Source organism: Cataglyphis hispanica, chromosome 10 (genome assembly GCF_021464435.1).
Source record: "Cataglyphis hispanica isolate Lineage 1 chromosome 10, ULB_Chis1_1.0, whole genome shotgun sequence".
NCBI classification, from domain to species: Eukaryota; Metazoa; Arthropoda; class Insecta; order Hymenoptera; family Formicidae; genus Cataglyphis; species Cataglyphis hispanica.
This window is the reverse complement of record NC_065963.1, coordinates 5,432,101-5,453,792: the sequence shown is the minus strand read 5'-3', so window position 1 is coordinate 5,453,792 and position 21,692 is coordinate 5,432,101. Positions and strand designations below refer to the sequence as shown.

General features: G+C 31.7%; 3 protein-coding genes across 5 annotated transcripts; 2 read left to right on the top strand and 1 right to left on the bottom strand.

Annotated features, from left to right (window-relative positions):
• Positions 1–347: 347 nt before the first annotated feature.
• On the bottom strand, positions 348–4,345 carry LOC126852575 (probable tRNA(His) guanylyltransferase). Of its 2 annotated transcripts, XM_050597522.1 has the most exons (4): positions 3,873–4,345; positions 1,874–2,118; positions 1,025–1,043; positions 348–940 (listed from the first exon to the last, which is right to left on the bottom strand). In XM_050597522.1, exons 1-4 carry the CDS (start codon positions 4,225–4,227, stop codon positions 594–596), a joined length of 966 nt encoding a protein of 321 aa, XP_050453479.1. In that variant the 5' UTR covers positions 4,228–4,345; the 3' UTR covers positions 348–593. The 2 variants fall into 2 exon arrangements, with proteins under 2 accessions (XP_050453479.1, XP_050453478.1); XM_050597521.1 differs by having other exon boundaries at positions 348–1,043; positions 3,873–4,343.
• Positions 4,346–4,703: 358 nt separating this feature from the next.
• On the top strand, positions 4,704–17,548 carry LOC126852510 (HEAT repeat-containing protein 5B). Of its 2 annotated transcripts, XM_050597368.1 has the most exons (35): positions 4,704–4,984; positions 5,197–5,380; positions 5,497–5,708; positions 5,802–5,949; positions 6,030–6,140; positions 6,222–6,405; positions 6,513–6,673; positions 6,756–7,005; positions 7,090–7,233; positions 7,335–7,585; positions 7,668–7,779; positions 7,856–8,108; positions 8,203–8,312; positions 8,400–8,563; positions 8,998–9,030; positions 9,494–9,568; positions 9,686–9,961; positions 10,048–10,329; positions 10,414–10,603; positions 10,750–10,919; positions 10,994–11,315; positions 11,393–11,659; positions 11,738–11,919; positions 11,999–12,244; positions 12,355–12,577; positions 12,951–13,223; positions 13,341–13,503; positions 13,582–13,697; positions 13,799–14,083; positions 14,165–14,401; positions 14,608–14,759; positions 14,874–15,087; positions 15,197–15,211; positions 15,335–15,480; positions 15,565–17,548. In XM_050597368.1, exons 2-35 carry the CDS (start codon positions 5,252–5,254, stop codon positions 15,739–15,741), a joined length of 6,273 nt encoding a protein of 2,090 aa, XP_050453325.1. In that variant the 5' UTR covers positions 4,704–4,984; positions 5,197–5,251; the 3' UTR covers positions 15,742–17,548. The 2 variants fall into 2 exon arrangements, with proteins under 2 accessions (XP_050453325.1, XP_050453326.1); XM_050597369.1 differs by lacking the exon at positions 8,998–9,030.
• Positions 17,549–18,189: 641 nt separating this feature from the next.
• LOC126852570 (prostaglandin reductase 1-like) lies at positions 18,190–21,094 on the top strand. Its single transcript, XM_050597506.1, has 4 exons — positions 18,190–18,655; positions 19,240–19,534; positions 20,120–20,390; positions 20,691–21,094. The coding sequence occupies exons 1-4, from the start codon at positions 18,370–18,372 to the stop codon at positions 21,030–21,032; spliced, it is 1,194 nt and encodes a 397-aa protein (XP_050453463.1). The 5' UTR covers positions 18,190–18,369; the 3' UTR covers positions 21,033–21,094.
• Positions 21,095–21,692: the final 598 nt, after the last annotated feature.

Here is a 21,692-nt window from a genome sequence, read left to right as displayed (position 1 = left end):
ATTATGTGTGCATAATGTATATTTTATTGTATCTAATATAAATTATTCCCATGTATTCTATATTTAAAATATTCAATAGCTGTAAATATCAATAAAAATATATATTACATTCCATATGATTAGTATGCTGGATAATTTTCTTATTTCTTTACACAATATATAACATACTTCATTTTTTTTTACAATAGACTAGAAAAGAAAGAGAAGTTGAGAAAAAAAATTATTAGCAATTTTACTTATCAGAGTTGTTGTGTATAGTTGTGTCAGCAATAAAACTTGTTATTTTTTTATATACTTTTGAAAATACACATATATTTTTGTTTATGTGAAGTAATTTATTATCCAAATTCATCACTCAATTCATGTATCAATAAATTTATTTGTCAGCTTATCTATACATATTTACATATCTATTTTTCAAATTATTTTCTAAACTTCTTAAAAATTACTTTTTAAAGAAACTCATTCTCCTTTGCTGCAGCATTCTTTCATTTGTTAATAGTATTTTCTTAGTAGAGTTTTAAGTATTTTTTTACTATGAAATATATAAATATAGTTCTGATACAATTTTATTGTATGAAAAGAAAAGAAATTTATCTTCTACAAATATGTTCATTCTCACACTGCATTCGATCTCCTTCTGTCTCTCTGTTTTTATTAGGATCCACTTCTTCCTTCATTGAACTCACATTAATCACTTGTGATGAAACATTATTCCCATGTTTGATTGTGGTGGGTGAGGGAGGTGTTGGCATTGATATTATGTTTTTAATGCTATTCGCTAAGTTCGGTGGTTGATAAGTTGTTAAACTTTTCAAACCAATTACTTCAGGATTCTCTTTCCAAAAACGGTCACCTATAATATCGTCTACCAAAGGCACTACAGCAGGTTTTAACCTTCCTGTACCATCAGGCACCAATTTCCGAATGAGCGTTGTACCTTTCCGAAATAATTGTGGTTCATTATTATAATTTATTCCAAATTCTTGGAAAAGCAATTCATTCTTATGTGATGCTAAAGTACCTCTAAGTTTTTCTTCTGCCTGTAAAATTAATATACATATATGATATAAAAATATTTCTTTCTTTTAGAAAAATACACATGGTATGACATATAAAAATTATATTTATAAACTGTTATTATAAAAAACATTACATTAAAAAGTGTCATTATTCTTTAAATTTTATTTTAAATATTTAGGATTTGTGAAATTTTACAAAAAGAAAAGTAATGCTAATGTTGATATCAATCAATCATGAATTAAATTAAAAATTTGTTTATTTGTAAATAAAACTTTATATTTCTTTTTAATTTCTTTTTTTTTTTTTTGAAAACTATAATATTGTCTGCAAATAAACTATTAAAATGTATACAAGAAAAATATTTTAATTTTTCTGTATATTTTTGAAGATATCTATACATACATTATAATTTCTATATGTAACTATATATGTTTTTCATGTTACATAAGTATTATATTTTAAAGACTAAAAATGTTATAGTCTTCATACAATAAATTTTTTTATTGATAAATTTTAAATGAATTTTTCATAAATATTTGATAAAAAAAAAACTATTATTTATTCCAATAAATTTTTAAATTTTGCAATCTAAAAAGATTAACTCCTAAATAAAATTTTTATTAAAGTTGTTGCTTTTTTGTTGAGAATTTACTAATTTATTTTAAAATTAATAACAAATTTTTTTCACTATAAAATAATATGATTGCATATTTGTGCATACATTGTGTTTATACAATGGAATAGTAAATATATATGTGTGGATATATAACAATTATTAAGCTATATAACATTGTGTACAAGATTTTGTGTATAAGATATCACATATCTCTTGCTTTTTAGAATATAATACCTGACTCGGATTTAATTTTCCTTTCAAAATGAGATTCCAAAAGCAAGTATTGTATAAATTATTGATATGTACATCAGCCTGTCGCCAAGCCAAGTAGTCCCTTAAATTCTTATCTGTTGGATACAATACGATACGAGCATCAAATGAAGGCGGATAATATAATTCTTTACCTCTGAAGATGCGTGGCCAATAATAAACATATGAAGAAGCGAATAATGAGTTTACGTTAGACAATAATTTTGATGCTGAAACAGACATGAAAATTCAATATATCACTATGCTGTTTACACATTTTTGAAAAGTGTCACAAATTAAACTAATTAATTTCAAATAAAATTATAAAGCTTAATTATGCTTATAAAATAATAATTGATGATCAAAATTTGATTTTATGATTGAAAATTTTATTGAATCTAAATATAGTCAATAAATCAAATTTTTTAAATTTATTCAAAGAAATTAATATAAAAATCATATTTGGAAAGTTTCAGAGAAATATACTTATTTTCATAAAAAATGTTAATAATAAAAATAAAAAATGGATTATATATTTTCTCTCTATAATTAGAATATAACATAATTTTGATGTTTTAATAATATATAAATATTACAATTTATAAATATTTTGATATTTTGATATATTGATAAATGATTTTGATATTTGATATTCTAATAATTTAATAGTATTTAAATATTAAAATTTAATACTAATAATATCAATTGTCTTTATATAAGTGTATTTGTATATATTCATAATAGAATAAGAAAAAGAAGAATTAATCTATGATCTTAATATCCAAGGAACTTTAAATTTATTATGATAATCAAATAAATGTTATATATTAATAATTTAAAATATGTTTAATTTTTGGAATTTGAAGTCATTTTAAGATTGTTTTATATGATCTAAATATATTATAATATTAGCTACAATATACAAGAAAAAAAATTAAAATTTCATTTAAAACAATATTAATAACTTAAAAATTATGCATGAAAAAAACACATTAAAAAAAATTTGCCTTTTTTTCACACACATATGCTTTTTAAATTTATTCAAATTATTTGCAATTATGTTTGCATTCTTAAAAGCAAATAATTAGCTGTTCTGTTTTAGTATAGGTGAGACATCCTATATATCTTCCTAGAATCTTCTAGTGACTCTCCTTTTTTATTATTATTGTATTCTTCTTCAACCAATGTAAAGTTAAGTTTTTGCAAAAATATTATAGAAAGTTCATTTTCAAATTTTGATATTAAATATCTTATTAAGTAATCCTTAAATTAATTTGTTAAAATAATATTAATTAAAATTAAAATAAAAAGTAAAGTTTTATTTTTCAATTGCACTCCTAAAACAGCAAAAAATTTCTAATACTTTAAATTGCTTATACATATATCTTAAATATTGATCTTTCAATAAATGCTTTTGTCAAAAAAAATTGTATATATAATTGTATAAAATCTGTATATAAAATTGTATATAAAAATGTATAAAATCTATATGTAAAACATAATTCGATATAGAAGACATTTATTATTTTTTTTTACATCTTTTTCATCTTTTAACAGAATATAGTTGTTAAATTAATCATTGCAGAAAACTTAAGTTAAAATATTTAACTGTTTAAATAAAAAAAGAAAGAGAGAGAGAGAGAGAGAATGTGTTTGACAATTCATTATGATTTCATAAAACAAATCAATCAAAACTGCAGTAGAGATAGATATTAATCATTTTCTGAATGAAATAATAAATTATACTTAACATATTTCAAAATTGATTTGTGCTATAAAGAATTAAAAAAAAATATATTCTCTGTTTCTCTAATTCATAATAACATGAATATAAAATATCTAATATACAATAATAATGTACAATATGTAACAAACAATATATAAAAATCTAAATACCAATGTTTAAGTAATTATATCCAATCATGCATCAAATAATTTTAATTCTCTTGAATGAGTGAATTTCAAACTTTGGACATACGCGTACCTCTGCGTTTATAGAGCTCCGTGTCCTTCCGAAAAACAAATGAGTACTCATCACTCTGTCCGAAGCCTAGTATAATCTCTTTAAAATCTTCCATAACAGCGATTGCGGCGCGATTCATTAACTCCAGAGCGGCCACATCGTTTGGCTTAACAAATTGATGTGTTTCACAGAATCTGGAGAAATTTCTGCCATCTATCCTAACTACGATCCAACAATTTGGCAAACAGTTGTCATCCTTCTCAAACTCTTTCACATATTCGAATTTACTCTTTGCCATCGTCGTCGAATTGAATAACTGGCGCGGGACCACTTGTTTGTCCCAATTGAGCCTCCGGATCAAAACGCTACCCTTCATTCGGACAAGCGACAAGCTTGGGCAAGCTTTATCAAAGTGACATTTTCGCCGGAGCGCGCAGCACGCAGCGTGGAAAAATCGTCGAATAGTATTGAAACACAGATCTATACTAAACCTAGATCGCTAACTTGGATCGTCTAGAGATACTCTAGAGGGAACGGACAACAGATAAACAGGCTACGGATTGGTCGCCGCCATATATGTAATACTATTATGGCTGGGTTCGCTTATGAGCGTGCTCTATCCTTGTTCAGCTTTCAATAAATAACAAAGATAGAACACGTTCATAGGATCAAGGAAATTGATTGGTTCATTTCGTTAGGCATATGTTTGTGGACCAATCAATTTCTTTATGCTTATGCTATACGCTTATGCAAAAGTGTGTGTTCCTCGCTTGACTCTACTGTTCTTATCTATACTGTGCCTATACTGTGGAAACGGCCACGAGCGCCTTGAACGTCGTGAGCGCTGTGAGTACCCAACCTTACGTTACGATTTGTCATCTGTATATGGAAGAAATCGGATTCGTCATTCGCATCGTAATAATTCATATTCGCGAGCGATGCACGTCGGATGTCGGATAATCTCGTCCTCAGCAGTATCGTGAAGCATCGTCTTACATGCGAGAATTTTTGCAAACGTATTTAATCATCCAGTTTTACACGAAGTGATGAAGTGTCATCCTGTGTGACGGATACACGATGTTGCGATAAAAATGTCTCTGCCCACTGAGCGATAAGATTCAGTTTTCTACGGTGTGTGTACACATCGAGCTTTCTAATAATATCTTATCGCTTTTTTTTGTCACCTTGCACCTGTGTATGTTTATTGATTTCAAAGTATAAAATAATAAAAATATCGTTGAACTGACCTCAATACTAATCCCGCTGTCAATTATCTTGAAATCGGCTCAATTTCTGTGTTATTAGACGCTAATTTTTAAGCGAGAGATATCTTATATCATTGCAGGAAGAGAGTGTGATATTTAAGAGCAATCTGTGTATTTGTGTGTCTACTTAAAACGATGATGGAGTTGAGTCATAGTTTGACCCTCAACGAGGATGCACTTAATCAAATCCCGGAGGCGAAGCGGCCGGTTTTCATCTTCGAGTGGTTGCGCTTCCTGGACAAAGTTCTAGTTGCTGCTCAAAAGGTATCTATATAAAAGTTTGACATTTATGTTACTATAAAATCTGTGATTGAAAAAGATACAATCAATGTTTTGTTTATAATAATACTTTATCTGCAATAAAAATGTTATTTATGCAGAACGATATTAAAGGATGTCAGCAAAAGTTAGTGGAGCAATTGACCAGACATATGCAAGGTGCTCCTGGTCCACCCACGCGACGTCTTATAGCTAGATGTCTTGCTACACTATTCAGTGTTGGCGATACATTTTTGCTCTTTGACACTGTCAATAAATGCAATGACATCTTGAGAAATAAAGATGATTCGCCAAGCTTTTTGCCCACAAAATTGTAATTTATTATTATTAATTAATTTCATTAATAATTAATATTCTGCAATATATAAATATACATTATATGAGAGATGTACATATGTTTTTTCAGAGCTGCTATTTGTTGTGTGGGATGCATGTATGAAAAACTGGGAAGAATGATGGGCAGATCATATGAGGAAACTGTACAAATCCTTATAAAGTCTTTACGTTCTGCCGAATCACAAATGCGGATAGAGATTATATATACATTGGAAAAGGTGACAATTTTATGAACAATTTGTTAAATTATTTAACATGTAAATATTTATCATTTATTTTATATTTGTATTATAATTAGGTGTGTGCTGGGATGGGATCAGCAATAACCAATGTGCATAAGGAGATATACAAAGTTTCCAGGCATTATCTAACTGACAGAGTGATGGCGGTGAGATGTGCTGCTGCCAAGGTATTTTGTATTTATGAAAAAAATGTCGCAATTATATTTTCTGTTTTTTTTTTTTTATAATTATAATCTTTTTTTATATAGTGTTTGTTGGAAATGTTGAATCACGCTCCGTTTTTATATACGACCGAAATTGAAAGTGTTGCGACGTTATGCTTTCGAGCATTTGAAGGCTCGAATTACGAAGTGAGATGTTCCGTCGCTAAATTACTGGGCACCTTGGTAGCGATGACGCAGCTTCCTTCGCCCAAGATAAAAAATCTTACAGGTATATAAATTATAATGAAAATATATTGTAAAAATATATATCTATTAAGATATCTAAAATATTTATCTAATATTTTCTAACATATGTATTATATATACTTTCTCTAGTCACACACAATAAAGGCATTAGACAGACGTCGCTTGAAGAAGTGTTAAATATTCTGATGTCCGGATTTTTGAGAGGCGGCGTGGGCTTTTTGAAAGGAACGGGCGAGATAATAAAAGGAAGCTCCAGTATAAACAGAGAAGTACGAGTTGGAGTGACACATGTAAGTGATTATGTACATTTAAATAATTTTTTTTTAGAATAAAAACTTTTCGAAGATTGATTTTACGTTTATATATTCGCAGGCGTATGTGGTATTTGTTCAAATGTTGGGTGGCACTTGGCTTGAACGTAATATTGGCGCGCTAATCGCGCACGTTTTAGACCTAGTCACAAATCCGAAAGCCGCTAGCTCGCATGTTGAGGCGGTATACTCGCGCAAATGCGTCAATTTTATATTACGCGGTACTATCGGCAAATTGTTGGGAGAAGGTGCTCAGGCTGCCGCTTGTAAGGAGATAGCGCATATTATTCTGAAGCAAATGAATTCCATCGGTAATAATAATAATAATAATCATAATAATGATGATATACGCGATAATGCAACTGTATGTAATTCAATAAACATTTGCTTTGCAGATTTCAGTCCGGAAAATGCTAAGGATTGCAATCAAGAGACGTTATTCAGCCAACATTTGTTGGTATGTGCATTACAAGAAATGGGTTGTCTAATACTGGGATTAGGTACCACCGCCACAAATTTATTATCCGAACAATCTCTAAGTAAGTACTTGCATATCTGAAATATCTTTGTTTCTACGATATGAAAATGATCTTTTTGAATAGAGGGACATTTAATTATAATTTAATGTATCGCTTGTCAGATCTAATCGATACTATAATGGCCGTTTTGGTACATCCGTGTCAAGCCGCTAGACTAGCAGCTTCTTGGTGTTTACGATGCATATGCGTCGCAGTACCGAGTCAAATAACGCCGTTGATAGATCGATGCGTCGACGGGATTGAGAATATGCGTAGCTCACCAGAAGCTATAGCCGGTTATAGCAGCGCTCTCGCTGCGGTGCTAGGAAGCGTTCGTTTATCACCCTTGGGTGTTCCGCATACTAAAGGAAAGGTATAATAAAAGCTCTTATTACTTATTATTGATCGTATCTATATATAATGCGAAATTAATTTATTTCTGTGATATACCCTAGATAATTTTCAATACGGCGGAAGAACTTCTGAGAAGCGCTAGTCAAAACAGTCGTTTATCTTTAAATCGCACGCACGCGGGATGGCTCTTGATAGGCGCGATAATGACTCTAGGTAATATAAATGAATCTTATGTCAAGTAAGATATAAGTACACGTCAGTTGTACATATAATTTATATGACTACACAGGAACAGCGGTGGTAAAGGGCTTATTGCCAAGAATGTTACTCCTATGGAGAAATTCTTTCCCTCGCTCGAACAAAGAACTCGAAAGTGAGAAGGCGCGCGGCGATGCCTTCACGTGGCAAGTAACTCTGGAAGGACGTGCCGGCGCGCTGTCTGCCATGTATAGCTTTTTGTTACACTGTCCAGAACTTCTGAACGATGATATCACACGGCGATTACTCACGCCGATCGAGTCCGCTCTGGCGATGCTAACAAAGTACGAATATTAATCTTTTTAAATGTAAAACGATAACACAGAAAATATATTTGGAATATAGAAATTCTCTATACATACACACACTTTCTTTTAGTTTGTCACCCGTTTTGAAGAATTATGGCCAACAATTGAAAGCTCCCGCGGCTATGGTTCGTTTGCGTTTATATGAAACGTTGTTGCTGTTACCGCCGCAAACATTCGAAGGTAAAATTCTATGTGTGAGATGATTTGAAATTAGTTTGCTCTAGTCTCTTCTATTTGTCTGTATTACTATCTGATATTGTAATTTAGGTTCCTACACGCATCTTCTAAGAATGCTGGTATCAGAGTTTACACTTATAGACAATCCTGCGAATACGACTACTTCTTTATTGCGTGTAGTTTGTCACGCTAACGATTCCGTGATTCTTGGTACATGGCTGCAAGAGACTGATCATCGTACGATAGAAGATCAAGTGAGTGCATTTCCATGTTTTGTATCACAGTATAATTTCTATTGCTTTAAAAGTAGCATAAAGTTGTGTCCAATGCTTTGTTGAGTGTGTTGCTTTCGTAATCTAGTTCTTTTTGAGAGCTGAAAAGTTCTTTGTGAAAATATTGTTACTTTAATTAAAATTTTTTTCATACTCTTCTAATATTTACTAACAGAATTTGCGTGATTTAATAACAAAGGAAATGTAAAGAAATGCTCTTTTATACATTATATGTTATCTCATATGTCACATTTATATCTATTTAATCCAAATTTTGTTCATTAATAGATGTGTTACATTTTATATCACATATAGTCAATTTCAGATATGAAGAATAAACAAAATACACTTGCAATTTAAGTTTTTATGGAATGTAATTTTGGCATTACATTATAAATACTTTCGTTCGTGTTTAGATGGAACCAAACAGAAGGGCAGATTTGGAGCATGTGAGTAACGTGTTCTGCAAAGTGTGCCTTTTGTTTCAGTTATAATGTAATAATGTTTTCTCTCTTTTACATTTATATCCATGTAAAGTTTATATGAAGCTATATTTTAGTATATATGTGTATAAAAATTAATTAATTTTTCATGTACTGACCATTTTTTACATTATTATTATTTTTATTTCATTCTGGTTATATTTATATAGTACTTAATATTACAGAATAGCAATATTTTATTTTGGTTGTGTTTTAGACTTTGGAATTAAATATTTGATGCAAATAATATTCATTAATTCATTACATTATATTTGGCTTAGAATAATTTATATTTTATTTATTTTAGTAAAGGATGCATATTCACCAGCATTATTTATTTCATATTTCTTTAGGTTGCAAGATGCAGCTTTAATTTTCATTACAATTATGCTCTAAAATTAATATTTTATCATAGTCATCTTTTTTTCAGCTTCAACCAAATAGCGCTGCAGGATCTGGAGCATTGGAACACAATACATGTTGCCTTTACAGACCAATGCCACGTGTGAGTTTAAATAAATATTTTATATACAAATAAATTTAAATCTATTTTGCTGTAAATTATAAATATAAATCGAAAAATATAAGTATAATACAAATCTATGACATATGATATTTACAGATCGAAATAATACCTGGTCCTTTACCATTGGGCGTAGCGGTGATTGATTTATCAGTTGCATTATTCGGCCAGATATTCCCGCGTGTAGCAAACAAGCACAGACTGCAGATGCTTGATCATTTTAGCGAGTGCATAAAACATACTAAGTCCGGAAGACAGGAAGCGATACAAATGAACGTGTTTACGGCTGTGTTGAGCGGCTTGAAAGGCCTCAACGAGGCGAAGACGGGCTTTGGACAAGAGGATGTCAAGAGATCTGCCACTAATCTGATCATTGTAAAGCAGCATTGTTGTTATATGAAATGATGATTTATTTTGTCAATCGATTACGCAATTATACAATACTTTCTACAATGTTTTAGAGCACACTAGTCAGTGGCAATCCTATTTTACGGTGGGCGGCGGGAGAGGCAGTCGGTCGAATGGCTCAAGTAATCTCCGATCCCAAGTTTACCGCTGAATTGGCACAGACAAGTTTCGATCGTCTGAAATCGGCCCGCGACGTTGCCAGCAGAACCGGTCATTCGTTGGCGTTAGGCTGCCTCCACAAGTATGTCGGCGGTATGGGTTCCAGCCAACATCTCAACACTAGCGTCAGCATTTTGCTCGCACTCGCTCAGGATAACTCGTCTCCTGTGGTACAAGTAAGACATGACATCATTCTATATCATTGTTTAGCTTTTTTTTTATTTTTTGACAGATAATAAAATAAATTTTCTTTTCTCCAGGTTTGGGCATTACACGCTCTGGCTTTAATAGCTGATTCCGGTGGACCAATGTTCAGGGGTTATGTGGAGCCTACCCTGTCCTTGGCACTGACTCTTCTTCTCAATGTTCCTCATTCTTACATCGATGTGCATCAATGCATCGGAAAGGTTTTATCAGCACTTATCACGACGATAGGACCAGAATTACAAGGTAGATATTGTATACAATATATTTAATTATTGTTATATGTAAGTAATTGTATGCATGATTAGATGTAAAGTATTAAATATTGCGAGGAGTAGATGACTTTGAGAGCTGTCTAGAAAGATAATTTATCGAGTAACTGTTTTTAACAGGCAACACATCAACGATTTGTATGGCGCGGTCGTCATTTTTGTGTGCGTGTGCCATCATGCAGGATCATCAGGACCCGCTCGTTCAAGCTGAGGCAACTGGTTGCCTTCAACAGTTGCATCTCTTCGCACCCAGACACGTCAATCTGTCTTCCCTCGTTCCTACATTATGCGTAAGGCTTTTTTAAACATTTAAAGATGCTTATCATAAAATGTGTTTATTACAGATGTTTTTTTCTTTTTCTAGCGTACTCTATCGAGTAATCATTTACTTTTACGGAAAGCTGCGATATCATGCCTTCGACAGCTCGCTCAACGCGAAGCAAAGGAAGTGTGCGAGCATGCAATGACACTGGCTAACGAAAGCAGAGACACCAACATGGTGGAGGGTCTAATCATCACCGAGACCGGGTTACCAGGCGTATTGTTCAGTATGCTGGATACAGAAACTGACAATAAACTAATTAAAGACATTCATGACACTTTGACGAGCATGTTGCAGATATTAGCAGCCGATAATTTGTCTCAATGGTTGTCGTTATGCAAAGATGTTCTCACAATAGCTTCAGGTAATTCAAGTCAAGTTTCTTTGATACAATCATCGGTGAAACATTTCTTTGATGTAACATCCTGTTTTGTTGCACAGAATCGAGTACAGTCGAGGAAGGCAATGCAGCGAATGCGGGTGATAGCGCCGCTGACAATGAGTCAGCTGATGCGGAGGGCGACGACGATCAAGCCGAGTTTCACGCCGACGAATCCACCAAGCAGCGGCCATCTATTACACCGAGATGGCCAACCAGAGTCTTCGCGGCGCAATGCGTCAGACGCATCGTCGCGGCCTGTGTGAACAACAAACAGGCACATTTCGATCTCGCTTTGGCCAAAGAGATGCAACTATCTAAGGGAAAAGGTATGATTGATGAATTCCAACCTATTGTTCTTAGAAATTTTTCTTAATTTTTGATACTTATTTTCACAATGTCTTTAGGAGATTTTCTGGTGTTACATCTGTCAGATCTGGTACGCATGGCATTTATGGCTGCAACAAGTGATTGTGATCCATTGCGACTTGAAGGTCTGAAAACCCTGCAAGAAATCATCGACAAATTCGCTAAAGTTCCTGAACCAGAGTTTCCTGGGCATCTATTGCTCGAGCAGTTTCAGGCACAGGTGAGATTTTCAAATTCATTTATCAATCTGTTTCTTGAAACTACATTTAACAGTTATTATATTAGATACTAATTTAAAGGTTGGAGCTGCTTTAAGACCCGCATTTTCCGCGGAAACACCGTCGCATGTTACTGCTGCGGCCTGCGAAGCTTGCAGTGCATGGATCGGCAGCGGCGTAGCCAGGGATCTTAATGATTTGCGAAGGGTCCATCAGTTGCTCGTGTCGTCTTTGGAGAAATTGCGAGAGGGTAACACTCGGCCGCAACTTTACAACGAGAGCTTGTCAACGCTGGAGAGATTAGCAATCTTAAAAGCGTGGGCAGAGGTAGATATCAAATTATGATTACATATTTAATTAAAGATATGGTATAAATAAAAGTCAAATATATTTTAGAGAAACGAGAGATAGATTCCATCATTTTTTTATTTTGTTAGGTGTACGTAGTAGCAATGATCCGGGATGGATCTGCTCTAAACAGCAAAGATACCGCTAATCGCAATGCGAATCAACCTAATGAAGAAACTAACGAGGAGGATTTTGGGGAATTCGAGTTTCAGAGCGAAAGTCTACTGAGTCTTGTCCAGCCAGAGCTTTTAAGCCTGAGTCAACATTGGCTATCTGCATTGCGGGATCACGCATTGCTGTCTTTACCGCCAGGTATAATATGATATAGTGAATAATTATAAAATCGTATATAAATATTATTATTAGTATCTTGATAAACAAAATTTTTTTATTTTAATCAAACATATACCCTTTATATATGTAATTTTATATATACACATATTATATTATATATATTACAATATATAACATATATAAATTTATATAAATTTCTAAATTATATTATATATAAATTAATATTAATCCATATATATGATAAATATGAATTTGATTGAGATAAATTTTCTTCATTATTTTAAGCAATATTAATCTTTTAATTTTTATTCTGCATTTTTTATATCTTGCATATGTTTTGCATTAATATTAATTAGACAGCCAAAAAATATAAATTTTTATATTTGCCTAGAATTCTCCAGTCAATTGCCACACGATGGTGGTGCCTTTTACACGACAGATACTATGGAATCCGCGCGTCCTCATTACATAGAGTCGTGGGCGCCAATTCTTCATGCTGCAACTCTTTGGCTCAATGCGAGAGGATTTGAAATGGATGACAGTAACCAAGAAAAAGTAACGGCAAATGCCACCAACAATAACAATCATAACAATAATAACAACAACGATGAAGCCGCCGTCTCTAAAACTAACATGAATGTTGAACGCTTCCACTTATTATTTGGTAAATGTACAATAAAACATATAATGCTTATGTTATAATTTATTTTATATGATTGTGATTTTTATAAGAATGAAATATGCTTTAATGATTTACAATGATTGAAATTGTTATTTTTAGGTATATGTATGGAAGCTTTGTGCAGTCCTCGCTCTTCCGAATCTCCGCAAAATATAGAGACATGCTTAAATGCTTTATATACGTTACTCGATTCAACGTGGGCACGTAAGGTCTTTATCGCGGACTGTTCATTACCCATTGAATTGTGCAACGTTCTTCATAGGTATGTGCATAATATGTAAATGGGTAACAAGCTCTTTCTTATTACATTATCATATAATATCAATATGTTGTTCTAAAGGTTGCTTTTAACGCGAGAGAGTTATGTTATCCAAATGATAGTAATGGAGGTGCTGAAACAAGTGATGAAAGCAGCACAAGAAGATTTGTCTGCGAGAAAAAAATTAAAGCTCAGAGGTACATGAAGTTTGAAATGAGTTTGAAATTGATTTTAGTATTTATTATTTTAAAAGTATATATGTATACAAATTGTTTCTATCTTTTTTTTTATATGATAGATGCCACATCGGCAAATGAAGAAAACAACGAAATGTCAGAAGTGGATTTGCTAGGCGAAGGAAAGGAAGGCGGCGAACTTATACCGGGCAAATCATTAGTATTCGCTATTCTGGAAGTGTGTCTGTGTCTTTTGGTACGTCAGATTCCAGCGTTGAATCCGAATCCGGGCGGTGCTACTGCCATCTTGTCTCAGAAAGGATATGTACCGTCCGAGGAAAGCGGCAAACTGATTTCGTTATCTCTCAATATAATGGAATCTCTTCCCACCCTATGTTCTCCGCAAGGTATTCTCCTTATTTTAAGTTGTAGTTTTTTTTTTCTATATTCGCGTGATTCATTCTGTATTTTCGCTGTGTCTTCTATAGGCGCAGTAGCGATTCTTCCGACATTGTTATATTTGGCGACTGGCGTGATACGCGAAACCGCTGTGCGTACGGATAACGAAAACACCAAACCCGGTGCGGAAGCACCGGTTCATGCCGCGTTACATTGCGTTAAAAGTCTTACCAATAACAAATACGCTCGGGATCACAGGAGTCAGGAGCAGTGGACCGGGTTACTGCAAAGCGCACTTGCCAAAATTATCGATTTGGCCAAGACAGGCATGTCACAATTCTACTTTTTATTAAAGGAACAATATAAACATTGTAATATATTAGATGTTGTTATTTATAAAATATTAGGAATTAAAACAAAATATGGATGTATATTATATTTTTTGTATCGAAATATCAAAGTCCGATATCTAGTATAATCTAATTGAAGATTAATGTATATCATATTCTTAATTTTTTTTTTATTTGTGTAGGCAATGATGAAACGAAGATGGATGAGGTAGCCATGATGCTAGGTATTGCAGTATTCGTGCTTCACGCGTCACCAGAGGTAGTAAGCGCTCCGAATTTGCAATTCCCGTGCATCAATCATTTCCGACACGCGTTCCAATCTGAAAACCTGACGGTGAGTGAAGACGTGAAAACGATAGACATCGAAGAATTATTTTATTATTATATTATTAATATAGAATTATATTATTAATAATTATCGAAAGTAATCAAAATTATTTTACACCAGGTAAGACTGAAATGCGTGCAAACGTTAAGAACGATATTCCTACATCCGGAACGTAATATAAGTACTCCATACATTCACGCGCTCGCACCACGATTGGTGGAATACCTGTACAGCGATAAGAGTAAACAGGTCGTGAACGATATGGAATTGACCTTCACGTTGGAATGCATCAGTACGGTGGAAGCTCTTATAGGACTCGCCGATCTTTCTAATCGTAAGTCACTGTTGTGGAATTTACAAGAAACATTTACATCACGAAATTATATCTTACATTTAGCTTGTGCAATAAAATGTTAATGTAAAATGTGTTACACGCTATTCAGGAGATCTGTTGCAAGGTGTGTGGAAAGTAGAGGTCTTCATAATATCTAATTTTCAGATGTTTTAATTTTATTTACCTTATATCGCGCGATGTAAGTGAACTTAATGTATAAATGACGTTTTAAAATTGAAATTATCAGGTATTCAAATGCTGACTCTGCTCGTGCCAATTTTAATCAACTACTTGCTAGAAGGAGACGAACTTCAACTGGCTACTAAATATCAAGCGAGTCTTCATCAACAAAGTTTTCAATGGCTCAATAAGATTGGACCGAAATATCCGCAGGTATATTTCGAAAATATTTTGAAATCCCAAGTACACACAATATACAATTATATATTATACGATAATTGTTATTTATATTGTTAGGAATTTAAGACGCTAATGTCACAATCTACCGAGCTGAAGACTAAATTAGAGAACGCTGTAAGAACTAGCCATCAACAGGCGCAGCGACATACTCGATCAATCGATTCTGTGAGACCACAAATCAAGATATCCGCGCCATCAATAAAATTGAAAACCGATTTCTCCAACTTTAATTAGAAAGAAATCTGTTACAAAATAAGGGTAATCTATTAGAATCGTGTGAAAGATATTAAGTAAGTAAGTAATGATATTAGCAATTCTGTAGTAATAGTAACATGTTTGCATCAAGATGCGACTGACTTCAATAACTATCGATCAGGAATGAATCGAATTAATCACTATTTATAATATATTAGCATCGTGATAATTATAAAGTGATATCTTGCTGTGTTAGAGAATCTTACTCAATTGTACTTAGAGGTAAAGGAAAATTAGTAACATTATGGCAGAATCAAGAATAGTTAAAAAGGAGATGGATAATGTCAAATGATCATTTAATCTATCTATCATAAAATAATATTTATCTCTTCTATACATTCTCTCTCTTTACCATTAATTTAACTGAGTCATTGGTAAGTACAATAACGTTCCTGATTTTTCAATCATGCTTTCCCACAAATATAAGAGATTAACTTTATATTAGATTTTCAAGTTGTACATATTGTAGAATTTAGTACACACACACTTATATATATACTTAGAAATTATTAATTTATTTGATAATATAAATAAAGACGATATTAATATTTTCTCGCTTTATAGCGTCCATGGATTACGAACGTTAAAGTATAACAATTTCGTTTTATGAAGATGTAATAAAAATTAAAGAACTGCAAATGTCACAATATGATATGCACAAAATTTACAAGTAATATAATGATATATATAGACAGTTCTCTGTGCTCAGTGTAAATTGTATTAATTCATGTAGTTCAGAAGTTTTATTTTTAAACTCTTGATGTAGCTCTGATTATATTATCAATAAGAATTATTTATTTAAAAATTATAAATAGCTGAGTCCCTCTAAGAAAATACTATTTGCCATAAACAGAATGTGATTAGATCAGCATAAAGTATATAAACAAATTTATTCGCAAGGACATATAAAATACATATAAAATTTTTTTAGATAAGACTGATAACCCCTGCTACATTTTTCTTTAACAATTTTACATAATACATGTATACAATATTGTATACATATTTGTTTTGTCTTAGAACTGATAGTAGAGTTGGAATCTACTTGATTGAATAAATGTTTGATATGACATATCGAACTGTATATTGAGAACACTTTTATAATATGTTTTTTTCTAAGAACAATCTTTTTTCTGACAAGAAAGCATTTTTGTAAATTAATAATAGTACAATATTGATCATAGCAGCAAAAAAAAAGAAAAAAAAATGTTTTAATAAATATTAAAAATTATGAAAATCATAATTTCTTTTGTATTTGATCTTTAAATTGTATTAGAAGGAATGAAGCAAGAATGAATTGTGTAGCACGAAATGTATATTAGGAAATATAATCTGTATAAATTCGTACATCACGATAACTGTCTTTCCATTTAAAATTCGGCATAACAAATCTCTTTCGCAACTTATGTATAAAATTAAGTTCGAAAATTGCATATTATATCTGGTGTACCATTGATAAAAATATTTTACATAAACTGAGATGTGCGAATTATTATAAATGCATGGAAGGGATTACGTGCTTGATAGATGTTCTACTATTTTTATATGATTATTTTATGAATATACGTTGATCGCGTTTGCAACTTTTAATTGTACGCATTTGCGTTCATACATATTGTATATTTGATCCATCGAACTTCCATGTAAATGGGTATAATGAGTTATTGCGTTTTACTCGATCGACAGGAATCCTCTCTGACGAATAGTACAATTATGTATAATGGTAATTATGCGTTACACTGCTGCTGTAATTTATGAAAATAAAAATCCACCTGATTTAACTACATTTTTTTCATTGATTTCTTATATTTGTATTCGGTTTTGTTGAAAACTCTGTGGTAAATTTAAGAAGATTTTATTTCTTTTGGAATGTATATTTTTATACGAAAGGATAAGATATAATAAACAATAATATATGCGTTTAGTAAGTGTATATGGCATGCATATGCATTCATTTTTAAAGAGAAATGTGTAAGATAATATTTTAAATATAAATGTTAAAAATTTGAAACTAAGAATTAAGAATTATATATATTATGTGTCTATAGTAAATATGCATATGATTATACATATACATATTTTTTATTTAATTAGCAGAGAATTTAAAGATTGTAAATGAAAAATTTTTGCAATTTTTATTATAAAGGACTTTTGTTTTGTTATTTGATTGTTATTTCAGTCATTTTTTAATTTAACGCACACATTATGTAAATAGTAATTATGATTTAGAATAAATTATACATTTTATTTTATTTTATTATTGTTTTGTTTTACTTTGCCTATCTAATATCTATCTATCTACACACACACACACACATATATATATATTTTTTTTTTTTTTTTTTTTTTTTAAAGATATATATTCTCTTGAAGTAGTGGAATCTTATTTTTGTATCTGTTATTGGTCGAATCTCTAGGCACATCTCTGATGATAAACGCAAACAATTTTTAATCGTGCACAACGACTTAATTTAAGCAACGAACAGTTTAGAGTCAGTGAAAATTCAAGTTCCCCTTCTTAAAACGAAGGACCTATTGTTCATACACAAACATATTTTATATACAAGATTTATGATATATGCGAATACAAAAACAAATTTATGAGATATGTTTCGAGCAGTGCAACGCGTGCTATCGTCAAGGAATGATCATCGCTTTATCGTGATCGCCGTTTCACGTAACATAACGTCTGATAACAGCAAAGTCACGGCGAGAGACTCACAACAAGCAAAAAAATTCAATACGACGGATATTCTGATTCGAAGCAATTCGACGCGATCAGGCGAGATGGTTAAAGCAAAAAAATACGTGCTAGTAAAGCATTTCGTGAACGATCCAAAACCCACGGATCTACAATTGGTGGAGGAGGAGTTGCCGCCTTTACAGAATGAAGGTATTAATAGAAATAATTGATCAATTTATTTGCATCATCATCGTGGTATCGTGTCATGCGTGCATCACTGATTAATGCTTTGTAATAGACATGAAATCTCACATATAAAAAATGCAATTTCTTAATAAACTATGTATATGTACGATATATGAATCTGTAATAAAAATTATGACTGTAATTATAAATTATACGAATAATTTAGAATACATTTAAATAATAAGAAATCAGATTTTAAATTCAAACATATATTAATTCATAATTTAGACTTTATGACATTAATACTGTTGAGCGCTAAATGCAACAGCATAATTATATATAATAAATAATGAACTATTAGATAATCTCTGTGTCTAGAAAAAAAAGAAAAATAACACAATTATTATTAAGAGTATATAATTTCATATTTACTTAATAAATGTTACATTGACACGAGATTGAATTACCAGATCATAACAGCATTTAATTTTCTCTTGTAATTATTAATATATTATCTTAATTATAACATTATTTAACATCATCGAAATCAAATAATAAAAGTCATCCATATTGACCAGGTCATATTTTTTCTTTTTTTTTTTTTTTAGAATATCTTGTGGAAGCCGAGTATTTTTCCGTAGATCCGTACATGAGACCGTACGTGCAAAGATATCCGGTTGGAATTACGATGATCGGAAGCCAGGTCGCTAAGATTGTGGAATCCAGAAATCCGAATTATCCAATCGGCAAAAGAGTTGTCGGCAATTTGGGCTGGAGAACTCATACGATTGTCAATCCAAAGATCAACGAAAAAGATGACATGATGAAACAGCGACCATACATTTTGCCGGACATTGACGATCTGCCACCCTCTCTCGGTTTAGGCGTGCTGGGAATGCCAGGGTATAAGCAAATAGAAAATATTTTCTAATGCGTTTTGTTGCGGCGTCGCCTTCTAATGATATGTATCTTTCTTATCTTTTCATGACGGCAAAAAGACTAATGATATCCCAGGTAGCAAAAATAACTATTTTGACGTTATTTTGAAATTCGTTAAATTTAGTCAAAATGATGTCAAAAAGCTTTTACTACGTGGGATGTATCTTTCTTATCCTTTCGCAAAAAGACATGAGCTATAAAATTAGAAAAGATAACAGGATCTTCGTTTGCAATTGTTTGCATTTAAATTTTGAAATTTGTATAAATCATGAGTTCGCGCAAAAGTAAATCTATTATTGTACATATACTAATATATAGATTTTTTTTTATTATATATTGTTTGAGAGAGATATGAACTTCTCCCAAAAGCCAATTTGATCAATTTTATTTTTTCAAAATTAAGAAATTGAACAAAAAGAACGGAGCGTTGAACAGTTTGATTTCTCTCAAAGGCTCATATATAAAAAAATTGTTCAAAATATCAAATAATAAAATGTATATATTTACATTATGAATGTATAAATGCAAATTTGATCGCATTCTTTACAGCAACACAGCATACTTCGGCTTAATGGAAATATGCAAGCCAAAATCTGGCGAGACAATCGTCATTAGCGGTGCGGCCGGTGCGGTCGGTTCCCATGTAGGTCAGATCGCCAAAAATCTGGGGCTCACTGTTATCGGTTTATGCGGCTCCGACGAGAAATGCGAATGGCTCAAGGACTTGGGTTTTGATGCTGCCATTAATTATAAGACCGCGCAAGTCGCGGTAACTCTACGCAAACTCGCTCCACAAGGCGTAGATTGTTATTTCGATAATGTACGTCGAAGTACACTAATCATAAAACAATTTAATGTACTTTGCGATTGTGTGTCAGATATGCGCATACATTGTTAATTTTTTTTTATAGTACATTTTTGATATGTTGATACATTTTCTTTTTCTTTATATACATTTTAACTGACACATATTGTATTTTTATACCTTTCTGATTTTCTTATATAAGATATCTTATATCAGATATTCTTTCTGTTGAAGCTCAATCGAAATTTAAAAAGATTTTATCCTCTAGAAACATAAAGGATATTAAATAAAGTTGTGATAAAATTATATTTGCAGGTCGGCGGAGATATCTCTAGTATAATTATATACCAGATGAAGCCGTTCGGTAGGATAGCTGTATGCGGTAGCATCTCGACCTACAATGCGGATGCTTCATCCTTACCCAAGTGCACCGTTCTCCAACCTGCGATGGTATACAATCAAGTGAAGATGGAGGGATTTATCGTTTCACGTTGGTTAAATCGCTGGAACGAGGGAATCGAACATAATCTGCAGTTGATCCGCGAAGGCAAGCTCCGTTATCACGAGACCGTGACCAAAGGTTTCCAGAATATGTTCGACGCTTTTGTCGGCATGTTGCACGGCAAGAATATCGGGAAGGCAATCGTCCAAGTGTAAAATCGACGTTACGAATACCATCGTGTAGTGCGTCTTGTATAATAAATGACATATCCTTGAAATGGAAATGGTATATCCTTGAATATTTTATCCTTGAAGAAGTAAGAAAAATATACGAATTTTGTTTTCTCCGTGAGTATTCACATATTCTCAATATACTGTCTATGTTAACATCAAATTAGCAGTTTTGAATGACATTTAAAAATGACACAATGTGTTATATAAAAGACCGTATGTGTTATATATCGGAGACCTTGGGTCATTTCAAAAGATAAATGAGATATGCAACAATAATTAAAAATTTATTAAGTTAATTTTTAATTTTCAATTAGTTAACGAGTACATTTTGTTTACTTTCGAAAAAATATATAAAATATAAAGAAAAAGAATATATATACATATAAAGAAAATATATACATATAAAGAATATATAAAGAAAAAGAATATATATACATATATTTAGTAACATTTTGTAAGCTCAAATAAGGCGTGCAAATATAAGAAATAATTTATAAAATATAGTTTTTGTTTCTAAAATAAAATATATATTTTATATATAATATTTACCTTTTTATATATAATATTTATCTTAATATAACATATATAATATGACACTAGCATTTAACTATAATTATGTTACATAAATATATTAATAAATAA